Below are 14,405 nucleotides of genomic sequence, written 5' to 3'. Positions count from 1 at the left end.
TTTAACGGACAATTGCGCGGTGGTGTGATGCTGTACCCAAATAAAATTGATGTCCTTTTTTTCTCACAAATAGAGCTTTCTTTTGGTGGTATTTGATTACCTCTGCGATTTTTATTTTTTGTGCTATAAACAAAAAAAAGAGCGACAATTCTGAAAAAAACACAATATTTTTCACATTCTGCTATATAACATTCCCAAAAAAAAATTTAAAAATCAAAATTTTTTAACATTTTAGGCCAATTTGTTTTCTGCTACATATTTTTGGTATAAACAATCGCAATAAGCGTATTTTGATTGGTTTGCGCAAAAGTTATCGCGTCTACTAACTACTGGAAAGATTTATGTCATTTTTATTGTTTTTTTTTTTTTTTTTTTACTAGTAATGGCGGCGATCTGCGACATTGCGGCGGACAGATCGGACCCCTAACTGACATTTTTGACACTTTTGGGGGAACCAGTGACATTACTAGAGTAATCAGTGCTAACAATATGCACTGTTACTGTAATAATAACACTGGCAGGGAAGGCGTTAATTCTGTGGGTGATCAAGGGGTTAAATGTGAGTCTAGGGGAGTGATTCTAACTGTTGGGGGGGCGTGGCTTGTGAAATGACCATAGAGACCTGTGATCCTATATAGAAGGATCACAGGAGCTCTGTGATCATTCCAGAGAGAAGAACGGTCAGCTGTGTTTACAACAGCTGACCGTCCTTCTCTCTCAACGGGGGAAGGATCGCGGGTGTCAGGCGGCAATAGGAGCTGCCAGCCCGCTGCATTGGCTTCCCCCGCTGACATGCAGGGGCGGGGGCGCTCGCCCCCTAGCCTCCTGCTCGTGACTGCCGCACAGTTACGGCGGTTTGCGGCGGGCGGTCGTAAAGAGGTTAAAGAGCCCATTTTTTTTTCTTTTTTAGTGTACAGTAGATGTGAGATCTGAGGTCTTTTTGACCCCAGATCTCATATTAAAGAGGTCCTGTCATGCTTATTTCTATTACAAGGGATGTTTACATTCTTTGGTATAAGAATAAGAGCCCATTCACATTGAGGCGACACGACTTCGGCGGGCGACCTGTGAAGTCATGTGCACCGCGACTTCGGCGCGACTTGCAGAGACTTCACATAATGGAAGTCTATGCAAGTCGCTCCGAGGTCGCCCCAAAGTAGTACAGGACCCTTTTTCTAAGTCGGAGCGACTTGTGTCGCTCCTATTAGAACGGGTCCTGTACTACTCAATCGACCGCGACATACCGCGACTTGTCAGGCTGACAAGTCGCCTGACAAGTCGCGCTAATGTGAATGGGCTCTAAAAGTGATCAAAAACATTTATTGTTAAAAGGACAGTGTAAAATTAAAAAATAAAAGATGAAATAAATAGGAAAAAAAAATTAAAGAGCCCAGTCCCCGTTAGCTCACGTGCAGAAGCGAACGCATACGCAAGTAGCGCCCACATATGTTAACGGTGTTCAAACCACACATGTCAGGTGCTTTTTTTGCCACTACTTTTTCCTTAATATTGGCTTTTGAAATTTACAAGTGCAGTCATTTAGAAATTGGATGAAAAGTTTAGCACTGGTAAACACTAAGATTAAGCCCCGTACACACGTACTGATCGTCGGCCGAACGATCGGCCCTCTTTTGTCCAGGGCTGTCGTGTCTGTTGAAAACTGCAAAAGACTGCACACGAATTTTGTCGGCCAACAACAGCCGACTGCAGAAGTGATGTCATGTGATGGATAACTTTCCTTGTCTTTTTTCTTTTCTGAGCATGCCCAGTCTTGCTAATCGGCTGTCTGTCGGCCGAAATCTGTACTGACTGGCGAACAATCGGCCGTTCTGGTGTTGGCCAACAAATATTTTAAAGTCTGCACGACAGATTCTGTTCGGCCGAAAATGCGCTGTCGGCTGTCGGAAGCATCGTACTAACAAGCCTACAATCGGCCGATAGGTCGGCGGCCGAATATTTACGGCCGACAATCGGTACGTGTGTACGGGGCTTTAGAGTCCATTTTAAATAGAACTTTGTAGATCAGACCAAAATGAGGGGCAAATGAGGAGGAAAGAGGGACAGAGGGAGTTTGTTCCAAATCAGGGACAGTCCCACAAAATCAGGGACAGTCCCTCAAAATCAGGAACAGCTGGAAGCTATGGCAACACATCTAAATGTTAAAAAAGCGCAAGTTCACTGTCACACTATATGAAACACATGCAAAAAAATGGGATCCAAATAACACATAGCAGGCAGTTATTGTATTCTATGTTGTAAAGATCACATGAATTGCCCCCTGTGCTTATGAGTAATAGATTGTGACGATGAGATCAGATCTTATTATGGTGACACCAAGGAAGATCAATATATTTCTCCATTCACTACATGTGATGTAAGATCGTAGGATATATCACACACAAGTGTCACCTGCAGGAGCAATCACTGCGCATGCGTGTCTGCTTGCTGTCTGCCTGCCCTCCCCTCCCTCTACCGAGCACCCGGCTGTGACGACATCACCCTACACACACCTGCACTACCACACTTCACCAGCAGGTGTCAGCCTCCTCCTCCATCACTAAGTCATTCTCTCCCTTGTTTATCATTGACCCTAAAAGAAAAAAAAAAGGAGAAAGCAAAACAGAGAGAGAGGGAGAGAGAGAGAGAGAGAGAGAGAGAGAGAGAGGGCCCTGTGTGTGGCTCTCAGTCCTCAGGGGGACCTCGGATGTCTTATTGCCAGGACCTCAGGGTGCTGTGGGGAAATGATGAGTGCCTCCAGGAAGCTCCCAGGGATTATGATCTGACAGCTCTGCATTATTTCTACAAACCTTCCCATTGGAAGCAAGGAAAAACTTTCCCATCTGCCACCAGTTGGAAGTGAGAGCTCCCAGTCCCTGGCAGTCCTTGTGCCACTCTGGGGCTTTTATTGCATTTCTTCCCCCCCTCCTCCCCTTCCTCCTCTCCTCTGTCTTCTTCTTAATCTCTCTGATCTTTCTTCTCCCCCTCTGCTCCTTCTTCTTGCCTCCAGCAACAATAACCAGAGCCACCAAAACTGCTCCACAATGGAGTTCTCTGAAAGGAAGAGGAGCAGGAAATCCCAGAGCTACAAACTGGTGAAGCCAGGTAAGCATTGGGCATTGTGCTGTGTATGTGGGGGGGTCAGGATGGGTGACACCTGTCAGAAGTGACAGCTGGAGGGAGCTCAGTGACAGCAGGCACAGTGATAAGGACAACATACATCATGAGGATCATAGGACACAGACTGATTGTTTGAGTGTGTCTGCTTATTCCAAGAGGTTCTGCAGCAGCTGCAGTCCCCCTTCCTTTTTTTTATATGTGTGATCTTGTCTGCAATAGGCTACAATCTGCCTGCTGTATGGGCCTGCCATTGAACCCCCCCTCTTCCCCAGTGACAGTTTGTTTTGCTGTCCGCAGGGAGACACAATGACAGACAAGCTGATGAATTAATAGGGCTGCAGAGGACAAAAGCTGGAAGGAGCCCACACAGAGCCAGGCGCAGGCATCATGCCAGACCATTGCACGGCACGTTTACTCCTACTGTCATCTTTTAGCATATTTTATTGTCACTATTTACAAAGCAAACCTGCCCTTTCTCCTCTGGGATGGGAATGTATACTGCCTTTTTTTCTTGTATTTTTTTCATAATATTAATAATCATAATCCTATAAAAGTGGATCTTTCCTAAGCAGGTTTTATTCCTTTATACATCACAAAACGCAATTATTAATGATGAGCGTACTGTCATCAGCGGCTGTAATGTGTAGAGGAAAAGGCCATGAGTGTGCAGGGAGGGCTGTATAGTGAGTGTGTGTGTGTGCTGCTCCCTATGACAGATCCCCAGACCTTGTTAAGTGGCAAAGTGTTCAGCCTGCAGAGTTCAAGGCAGGTGACAGTGTCTGTCTCAGTGGTCCCCAGCTAGCACTACATATAGCACGCCGTGTATAACTTACATTTCTTCTTATATGAATTGAAGGATTCTGATTGTAGGCAACAGGACACTTCTAGAGTTTTTGGATTCAGAGAAATGATCCAACTTAATGAACTTTGTAGTTGTACCCTGTCTGAATTTACAAAAAAAAAAAAAAATGTAATACATGGTTTAGCATTGCCTTTCTCTACTTTTCTCAACTTTTTTTTCCCAGAGGAACCATTGAAAGCAGGTTTCTGGAAAAAAAAGCTACTAAAATGTATTATCAGGGGTTACTGGAAGCAATGTCTCTTACATTGTTGGTCAGTGGACAGACCCCTACATCGGTGGCCATTGGGAAGACCCTTACATTTGTGGCCAGCGAGAAGACCCTTACATTTGTGGCCAGTGGGAAGACCCTTACATTGGTGGCCAGTGGGAAGACCCTTACATTGGTGGCCAGTGGGAAGACCCTTACATTAGTGGTCAATTGCATGACCTTTACATTGTTGTTCATCCTGAAGATCCTTACATTGGTGGTCAGTGGGAGCAATGCCCCTTACATTGGTGGTCAGTGAAAAGACCATTACAATGGTGGTCAGTGTAAAGACCCTTACATTGGTGGTCAATGGGAAGACCCTTACAATGGTGGTCAGCGTGAAGTCCCTTACATTGGTGGTCAATGGGAGCAATGCCCCTTACATTGGTGGCCAGTCGGAAGACCCTTACCTTGGTGGCCAGTAGGAAGACCCTTGCATTGGTGGTCAATGGGAAGAATGCCCCTTACATTAGTGGTCAGTGGGAAGAATTCCCCTTACATTGGTGGTCAGTGAGAGGACCCTTACATTGGTGATCAGTGGGAAGAATCTTACATTTGTGGTCATTGGGAAGAATGCCCCATATGTTAGTGGTCATTGAAGAGACCTTTTCATTGATGGTCTGTGGTAAGACCCTTACATTGGTGATCAGTGGGAAGACCCTTACAATGGTCATCAGTGGGAAGAATACCCCCTACACTGGTGGTCAGTGTGAGGACACTTACATTTGCAGTTCCTGGAAAGAATGCCCCCTACAATGGTGATCAGTGAGAGGACCCTTACATTGGCAGTTCCTGGGAAGAATGCCCCCTACCCTGCTAGTCACTGAGAGGACCCTTACATTGTCAGTTCCTGGGAAGAATGCCCCCTACACTGGTGGTCAGTGAGAGGACCCTTACATTGGCGGTTCCTGAGGGGAATGCTCTCTACACTGGCGGTTCCTGGGAAGAATGCCCCCTACATTGGTGGTTAGTGAGAGGATTTTTACATTGGTGGTCAGTGAGAGGACTCTTACATTGGTGGTCAGTAAGGTAATGAGAATTTCTGGTGCCTCAAGCTTGAGGCACCAAAAATTCTCATTACCTTACTGACCCAGGGATGTTGGCAAAACATATACTTTAAAGCATTCAGAGAACCCTAAAAACCTACATTGGTGGTCAGTCAGAGGACTCTTACGTTGGTGGTCAGTAGGACGAATGCTTCTTACAGTGGTGGTCATTGGGAAGAATGCTCCCCTTGCAATGATACTCATCACCATGTACTTTTAACCAATGAACATGATGGCACTCCTGCAAATTTACAGTACCAGTTAACCACTGTGCTCTCCACAACAAATATGGGCAGCAAAATGGCTAAGTGGTTAGCATTTCCATCTAGCAACACTAGGGTTGCCGGTTTGCATCCCAACCCGGACACTACCTGCCTAGAGTTGCACGTTCTCCCTGTGCCTGTGTTCGTTTACGCCAGTTTTCTCCCTCACTCCAAAGACATGCTGGTAGGTTAACTGGATACTGTCTAAATCAGCCCTAGTATGTGTATAAATGTGCATTGGGGACTTTAGAATGTAAGCTCTTTGAGGGCAGGGACTGATGTGAATGCACAATAAATGTATATGTGAAGAGCTGCATAAATTGACAGCACTACGGCATATACGTATCTATAATAATAAATAAATGTACTGTATTATACTTGCCAATAGAGCACCAGGATTCTGGATAAAATGAGAATCACAATTTTTTTGCTTAGAATAAAGATCACAATTCTCAATGTAACATCATCTTTTACATTATACAAAAAAATTGGGCTAACTTTACGGTTTTGTTTTTTTTTTAATTAATTAAAGTGTATTTTTTCCTAAAAAAAATTGCGTTTGAAAGATTGCTGCGGAAATATGATGTGACATAAATTATTGCAATGATCGCCATTTATTCTCTAGGGTCTCTGCTAAAAAACAATATATATATATATATATATATATATATATATATATATATATAATGTTTGGGGATTCTAAGTAATTTTCTAGCAAAAAATACTGATTGTAACTTGTAAGCAACAAGTGTCAGAAAAAGGTCTTTAAGAGGGTAAACTGTCCTCCTTTGGTGCCAGTTCACACTAGTGCAATGTCAGACTTCGTATGTGGTTCACACTGCATTGCTGTGCAGATCACATGCGATGTCTGTGCAATTCGATTTCAGCCATAAAAAATTTATGGCTGAAATCGCATCACATTCGCACCAAAATGGTGCAGGACTTTTTTTGGTTTGCACTGGAATTGGATCACATGGTTGTTCACACCTATGCAAACCGATTCCTACACCATTTCACAGTTCGCACTGCGATCTGCAAATAAATCTGGGGGTGTCATCAGTTTTACGAAGACACCCCAGCGATTTGCAGATCTCAGTGTGAACCTCTGTGCGATTCAGGTGTGATGCGGAAACCCGGAACTGATTCGCAGGGTTTCCCACATCGCAGCAGTGTGAACCAGGACTTACAAACGGAAGTTCAAGAGGACTTCCGCCTGGAGAATTTATTTTTTTAAAAATCAGCAGCTACAAATACTGTAGCTGCTGACTTTTAAATATACAGACACTTACCTGTCCAGGGAACCCGCAGTGTCAGCACCTCAGATGATTTTTGGATTGGATGCCGGGTGCTGCCGCCGCCATTCTTTCTAAGGGAAACTGGCAATGAAGCCTTTTGGTTTCACAGCCGGTTCCCTACTGCGCATGCATGTAGTGCGCTGCGCATTCTCATAGGCTCAGTGGTGGGGCACGGAGAAGGAGGATGGTGCCGCGGCGCTGTCTCCTGGAAGTGGGGAAGGGTACCTACCAAAGCAGGTACCCTCCCCCCTGAAAGGTGCCAGATGTGTTGCCAGAGAGGGGGGGGGGAGCAAATGAGTTCCACTTTTGGGTGGAGCTCTGCTTTAATTCCTTTACCCTAAGGCCCCTTTCACACTGTGGAGTCCGTCGGCGGACTCCGTTTTTCTCAGCGGGGGATCGATCTGCCGATCCCCCGCTAAGCAGGTGGATGGCAGCTGTGTCCCCCCACACTGTGTGCGGAGACAGAGCCGTCAGGTCCCACTGTTCTCTATGGGCGAATCGGATGGGAACGGACCGTCTGTCCATTCTCATCCGATCCCATCCGATCCGATCTGCTGGACAGATGGAAAATAGGGTTTCCATCCGTCCAGATTTGACGGATCTGATCGGATCGGATGTCAGTGGACATCCGATGCCCCATAGAGATACATGGGGCATCCGTTCAGATCCGCCAAATAAACGGGTCCGTCTGTGTGAAAGGGGCCTAGAAGAAAAAAATGATACATTGTAAAACAATGTGTTTATAGTTATCTCCCAGCCTTGGCAATGTTGATAAACATTTGGGAGACTCCTTTTTTTTTTTTTTTTTTTGGGGACAGCTGTGATTGAGCAGGGAACAGCTTTGCTCTGTATGAATCGAGGAAATGCATTTTTAAAGCGGTAATATACTCCTCTTTTTAATTTTTACCTACAGGTAAGCCTATTATAAGCCTTACCTGTAGGTAAAATGAATATCTCCTAAACTGTGCAGGTATTTGCACTTACTTTATTTACACTTATGATTTCTTGGCAATGACTGCTTCTAATCTACTTAGCTGGATATAGATTTTTTAATTTGAGTGACTTTGGTTTATGATTGGAAAACAGAAGGTAAAAGTGTCAGGAAAAGCCAGTCGGGAGGTAGGGAGGGAGGTAGGGAGGGTTACTCATTATGAATATCTTACTTGTAGGTTTGTCATTGACTGGTCAGGAATGTGTGGCTGTTGGTGTGAGAGCTCAGTCACATGTATGACTGTGCTGAAATGTGGCTTTTCCTTCTATATTGTCTAGTTTATTATTGCACTTGTTCGTATTATTTACCTTTTTAATAACCATGCACAAGGCTGGCCATTCATAGTTAGTTTTTTAAAAAAAAAAAAAGATTGGGCCATCCCCACAAATGAGGTGAATATAGGGACCCCCCCCCCCCAGATTATTGTATTCTCACAGCAACTCAATACACAGATCATTGGCTGCAACTCATTGGCTGCAGACGCTAATCATCAGAAAATTTCCAGCAAGTCCCTTTGGCTGGGTGACACTGATGCTGTCTACCGCATCACATGTCATTTGTACAAGATTCGCACTGGATTCCTGTACAGATTACATGCAAATTCAGTGCGGTGCAAACAAAGCCATATATTATGTAGGGCTCAATTCGCACTGGATCCACAACAGACCCGCACATGCAGAACCCTTTTTTTTGTCCGCATTGGAATCGGATCGCATGGATGTTCAGACCCGTGCAATCCATTTCCTTCCGATTCCACAGTTTGCACTGGGTTCTGCGAACTCATTTCGGGGTGTCAGTAACTTTATATTTAGTCCCCGTTCATGCATATGCAATGCGGGAACCCTGTGAATCCACTGCGGGTTCCCGCATCGCATTCAACTCACAGGCAGCTCACACTGCCATATGCGAATCGCTGGGGGTGTCAATACAAAGTTACCGACACCCCCAGATCAGTTTGCATATCGCAGTATGAACTGTCAGTTCAGACATGAATCGGATCGCATAGATGTGAACACCCATGTGATCGGATTCTGGGGCAGACCCAAAAAAAGGGTCCTGTGCGAGTTGTGTCCGAATGCGATGCAAATTCAGCCATACAATCTGTATGGTTGAATTCGCATCGCACGTGATTTGCAGAGCAGAGAGCTCCGAATCACATGCGATCTCTGTCATTGCAATATATGTGATCCAGCTCTGACACCCGCAGCAGTTGGCAGAGCACAGTGTGAACTGCCTGCGATTCTGATGCGGTGCGGGAACCACACAGGAATCGCTGTGGTTCCTACACTGCATCAGCGAGAGCCCAGGCTTTGAATAACAAAATCAACTTCTATTGAGAGGGGGAGCCCACACACTGATCACAATTGGGTCATTCCCCGGTGGACCAGCTAAAATGTAGTCAGTGTATAGCCAGTAATCCCCAAAACAAGCATTTATTATATTGCAGTTTACTAATCCTTAGATGTGGGGGCTGCAATCGTTTTCTTTTTTAAGCTTTCTTTCCTTTTTTTTCACCTGGTGATCTAGCAGATGTAGCAGTTAGATGGTGAAGACAAACCATTTAACACTGACAGGGGTGCTTACGGTGATCAGAATTTATTTATGTAAAACCTTTACTCCAAAAGCAATAAAGGTGTTGCTCTAACTGCTTGTAAAATGTGAGCTGGAGTTTAGCTTCAATTTTTTTGGCGTATCTTAAATCTGCTAGTACATTTTACACATCACCCCCCCCCCCCCCTCAACTGATAATGCTGATTTTCAAAGATGTCTCTGTTGCCCCTTCATGCAGAGTGTGTGCTGTGCACCCTAATACAGGAGGTGTGTTACTGGCCAGATTACCAGGTAAAAACAGAGGGGGGGGGGGGAATGTTTTGTTAACTCAATCAGGTGTAGCTAATCACCTTCTCAATGGCACACAAAGCCATATGACTTTCAGCTGTGGTCATTTTGATTAGCTCAGTATGGAAAGAGCTTTCCTGGAGCATTTCAGTCCCTGATAATGCAACTGAAGGAAATAAACAACTATGGGTGGCAAGGCACTGTCACAACTGGAGAGTGCAAAAGCTGGTGCAGTTGTGCATGGTAGCCAATCAGCTTCTAACCTCAGCTTGTTTAATTAAGCTTTGATAAAAAAAATCCTGGAAGCTGATTGCTTTCTATGAAGAGCGGCACCAGATTTTGCACTCTCCAGTCTTAGTAAATCAATCTAATAGTTAATCTAAAATGAAAAAAAGAATCAGCACAAGGGGGTTAATATAAAAAAAGGGACTTTGACAGACTCTCCTCAAGAAAGTCTGACTATACTTGCCCTTTCTGCCCAGCTCAGGATCTGTGAATGGGAGATAGGTAGATGATGGAAAGGTCTGCTCCCTCCATTCAGAGCTCATGTTTCAGTCATAGAAGCTGTAGTACAGCTGTTATGATTGGAGGAGCTGGGTGGAAATGGCGGGCATAGTTGTGCGCTCTTGTTGAGTGCCTGTCACAGTCTCTCAGTTCTATTAGGCTACGTTCACATGTTAGCGTAGCGGATTGCGGGCAGAACACTGCGATTCTGCCCGCGATCCGGAAATCATCGCAAATCGCGGGACGCCTGTGCATTGCCGTTGATTTGCAATGGCACCCCAAACACTGTGTGATGTTGCCACTATTTCCGCCTGCCGAATCGCGGTAATATCGCGCAAACAAAATCGCGGGTCGCATGACGCCCAAAAAAGGTACAAGAGCTTCTTTGGGGCGTCATGCGACCCGCGATTTTGTTTGCGGGATGTTACCGCGATTCGGCAGGTGGAAATCGCGGCAACATCGCACAGTGTTTGGGGTGCCATTGCATATCAACGGCAACGCACAGGCGTCCCGCGATTTGCAATGCTTTCCGGATCGGGGGCAGAATCGCGGTGTTCTGCCCGCGATCCGCTACACTAACATATGAACATAGCCTTAACACCCTCTGGTCCGACAGATTATGGGGGTAGGGGTCATCAAAAGAGGAAAATTTCAGCAAAAGGAAGGCTCAGCAGCACAAGGGATGCATCTCACTGAGAGTAAGTAATGTCCCTTGTGCTGATGTTTTCTTTTTTTGTTTTAGGTAAACTTAGGCTTTATTCATTTACTTTCATACTTCTGCAACAGTGTACAGCTGTACAGTATTTGCTTCTTTGCCATACTTTGGTTTGGTTACTTATGTGTGTGGACGATGTCTGTCTCCACCTTATAATAATGATAATAATAATCATCATTTTATAATAATGTGTGAGTGATGTACAGGTTGGTTTACTTATAACATATGTAAACCCCAAACTTTTTTTTTTTAGTTTTGGATAGAGTAGCAAAGGATTAGTCTTTATTTTTTAAAGGATTGGACACCTAGATCCCGGGGCTTGTTAACAAATGCCATAATGAATTAACAGGCTGTGTACTGTATGTCTTCTGTCCATAAAAAGAGATATGTGAACTGCATTAGGGTGTGTACAACAAAGCTCAAACATACCTGTGTGTGTATATACTGTACATATGTGCAGTGTGTATGTGTATATATATATATATATATATATATATATATTGTGGGAGATTAGCTCGGTGGCGGGTATGGATGACCCCTTGGGGGGTTGCGTTTACACAGGGAGATAGCCGAGAGGTGGTTGCAAACAACAGTTTTATTCTTGCAATTTTCTTCACACAAGTGCAAGCCTCAAAAACATCAAAATAAAAATAAAACACAAAATAAATCCTTGCCACTGTGGGCGGCTACCTTCTCACATACATGAACCTACCTACGGAGTCTGTCTCCAACCTACTGTTGGGCAAACTTTGCTGATCCTACAGCAGACACTTAATAGTCCATTTATTTTCTCTTCACATAACAAATGTCCATTGAACATGTCCCTTTTCCTCTTCACATATAACATGTCCCTTTGCTTTTCTCTTCACATAGAACACATTCCTTTGTTTGTCTCTTCACATAGCAAACAGTTCATTTATTTCTTCCACATAGAAATAGTTCATTTTCTCACCTTGAGAAGTCTTCACACTTTTTACCCTCCTCAGCGCACATCGCTCCAGGAGGTCTTCCCCATGCTCACACAGCTTCAGGGGGCATTCATCTGACTGTCCTCCTCTCCCCAGCTCACACAGCGTCAGGAGGCAGCAATCCTTCTCCCCATGCTCACACAGCGTCGGGAGGCACACATCTGAATGTCCTCCTCTCCCCAGCTCACACAGTGTCAGGAGGCAGCAATCAATAGACTTCCTTTGGACAAATTATAGAGGCCTTAACTTCCTCATTCCGAACAGCTGAAGGCCTTTCAACTTCCTTAAGCCGTCCTGGCTACTTTTTCAGCCGACACCCTATAGTAATTGGTGAATTTTCTAAACCAGGTGGAAATGTATCTCCTGTCTGTGACTACATCCACAGATTTACCTGACTTCCTGTCACTATATATATATATAAATAGATAGATAGATAGATAGATAGATAGATAGATAGATAGATAGATAGATAGATAGATAGATAGATAGATAGATACACACACACTCTTATAAGTAACTATAAACATGTTATAAATCATGGACAGTGTCAGAAGGGCAGTGGACGGTGTCAGTGAAGCAGTGGACATGTCAGTAAGGCAGAGGTTGGTGTCAGTCAGTAGAGCAGTAGACGGTGTCGGTAGGGCAGTGAACTGTATCAGTAGGACAGAGTATGGTGTCAGTCAGTAGAGCAGTGGACGGTGTCAGTGAAGCAGTGGACATGTCAGTAAGGCAGAGTTTGGTGTCAGTAGGACAGAGTATGGTGTCAGTCAGTAGAGCAGTGGACATGTCAGTAGGGCAGTGGGTGGTGTCAGTCAGTAGAGCAGTAGACGGTGTCAGTAGGGCAGTGAACTGTATCAGTAGGACAGAGTATGGTGTCAGTCAGTAGAGCAGTAGACGGTGTCAGTAGGGCAGTGAACTGTATCAGTAGGACAGAGTATAGTGTCAGTCAGTAGAGCAGTAGACGGTGTCAGTAAGGCGGTGAACTGTATCAGTAGGACAGAGTATGGTGTCAGTCAGTAGAGCAGTAGACGGTGTCAGTAGGGCAGTGAACTGTAACAGTAGGACAGAGTATGGTGTCAGTCAGTAGAGCAGTGGACGGTGTCAGTAGGGCAGTGAATTGTATCAGTAGGGCAGAGTATGGTGTCAGTAGTTTTTTTATTCTTATTTATTTTTTACAGTTTTATAAGAATAAACAATATTGTGTTCAACAATATTTACAATATTATCTTACAATTGTTTTAGGAGCCCTATTGGGGGGCTTTGTTGAAATATTAGGGGTCTCACTTTTGAGACAGAGAAAGGGACTGAGTACTCCCCACAACATCTGGCGGGAGAGGAGATAAGGGAAGCTGGCAGTGCTGCGGGGTGGTGGGGACACAGGGGGAGGGGGGAGCATGCAGCAGAGGGAATCTGCACCACACAGGGTGATTAGGGTGTGCCCAAGCACACCTGGCACACCCTGTGCGCACGCCTATGCTGGTTGCGTTCTCTCCATTATCCCAGCATGAGTATATGCTCTTCAGAAATGCTCTCTTGCACTTCACCTCAATGGTCACCATTGTTAAATACAGTATAGAGCACAATCAGTAGGGGAGGGGGGAGCATGCAGCAGAGGGAATCTGCACCACACATGGTGATTAGGGTGTGCCCAGGCACACCTGGCACACCTTGTGCGCACGCCTATGCTGGTTGCGTTCTCTCCATTATCCCAGCATGATTATATGCTCTTCAGAAATGCTCTCTTGCACTTCACCTCAATGGTCACCATTGTTAAATACAGTATAGAGCACAATGAGTAGGGGAGGGGGGGAGCATGCAGCAGAGGGAATCTGCACCACACAAGGTGATTAGGGTGTGCCCAGGCACACCCGGCACACCCTGTGCGCACGCCTATGCTGTTTGTGTTCTCTCCAATATCTCAGCATGATTATATGCTCTTCAGAAAATACTCTCTTGCACTTCATCTCAATGGTCACCATTGTTAAATACAGTATAGAGCACAATGAGAAGGGATACCAGCATGAGCTTTATTACCTGTGGATATCTGCATAAAAATAAAAATGTATAATCTTTTTTCTATCATTTTTAGACATGCTGTATAAGTAAAAGAGAGCAGCTGGATGTAAATAATTGTATTGATGTGTTTTAAAGAGACTGCTTTTAGGGGATAGGGAGGCAAACTGCTGCAGGTAAAAGGTACACATAGCTGTAGCCTCCAATACCTACCTATCATGGCCAAACCTTAGGCCGCTGAGACAGGAAAATCCTCAGCACCTACCGCACAATCCTATTACCTGCCTCCTATGTAGTCCTTATAGCCAGTGATAGGCCAGTAGGAATATGTGGAGGCGGGGCTTAGTGACAGAACGTAGCCTGTCAGAATGGCTTGGCAGATTTTGGCAGATTGGGTGAAGAAATTTACATTTTACTTAACAAATAGGAAATCTATGCTTTATTGTTTGTTTTTGCTTGTCTATTGTTACTCAAATTGAGATGCAGCATTTGTTAACATGGATATCACTAAAGCCTCGTACACACGATCAGGTTATCGAACAGAG

General features: G+C 44.7%; 1 protein-coding gene across 1 annotated transcript in view; it reads left to right on the top strand.

Moving 5' to 3' along the window:
• The first annotated feature begins 2,638 nt into the window (after window positions 1-2,638).
• Window positions 2,639-14,405, top strand: part of BEND7 (BEN domain containing 7) — a 123,616-nt gene continuing 111,849 nt past the window's right edge. The window contains exon 1 of the mRNA XM_082255413.1: window positions 2,639-3,102. Coding sequence (XP_082111539.1) covers window positions 3,042-3,102 — 61 coding nt within the window. The 5' untranslated portion in view covers window positions 2,639-3,041. The remainder of the gene's footprint in view (window positions 3,103-14,405) is intronic.

Source organism: Pelophylax lessonae (assembly GCF_965119305.1).
Source record: "Pelophylax lessonae genome assembly, chromosome: 4".
In the NCBI taxonomy this organism is placed as follows: Eukaryota; Metazoa; Chordata; class Amphibia; order Anura; family Ranidae; genus Pelophylax; species Pelophylax lessonae.
Note: the sequence above shows the minus strand (reverse complement) of the source record. Positions and strands in the feature narration are given on the sequence as shown.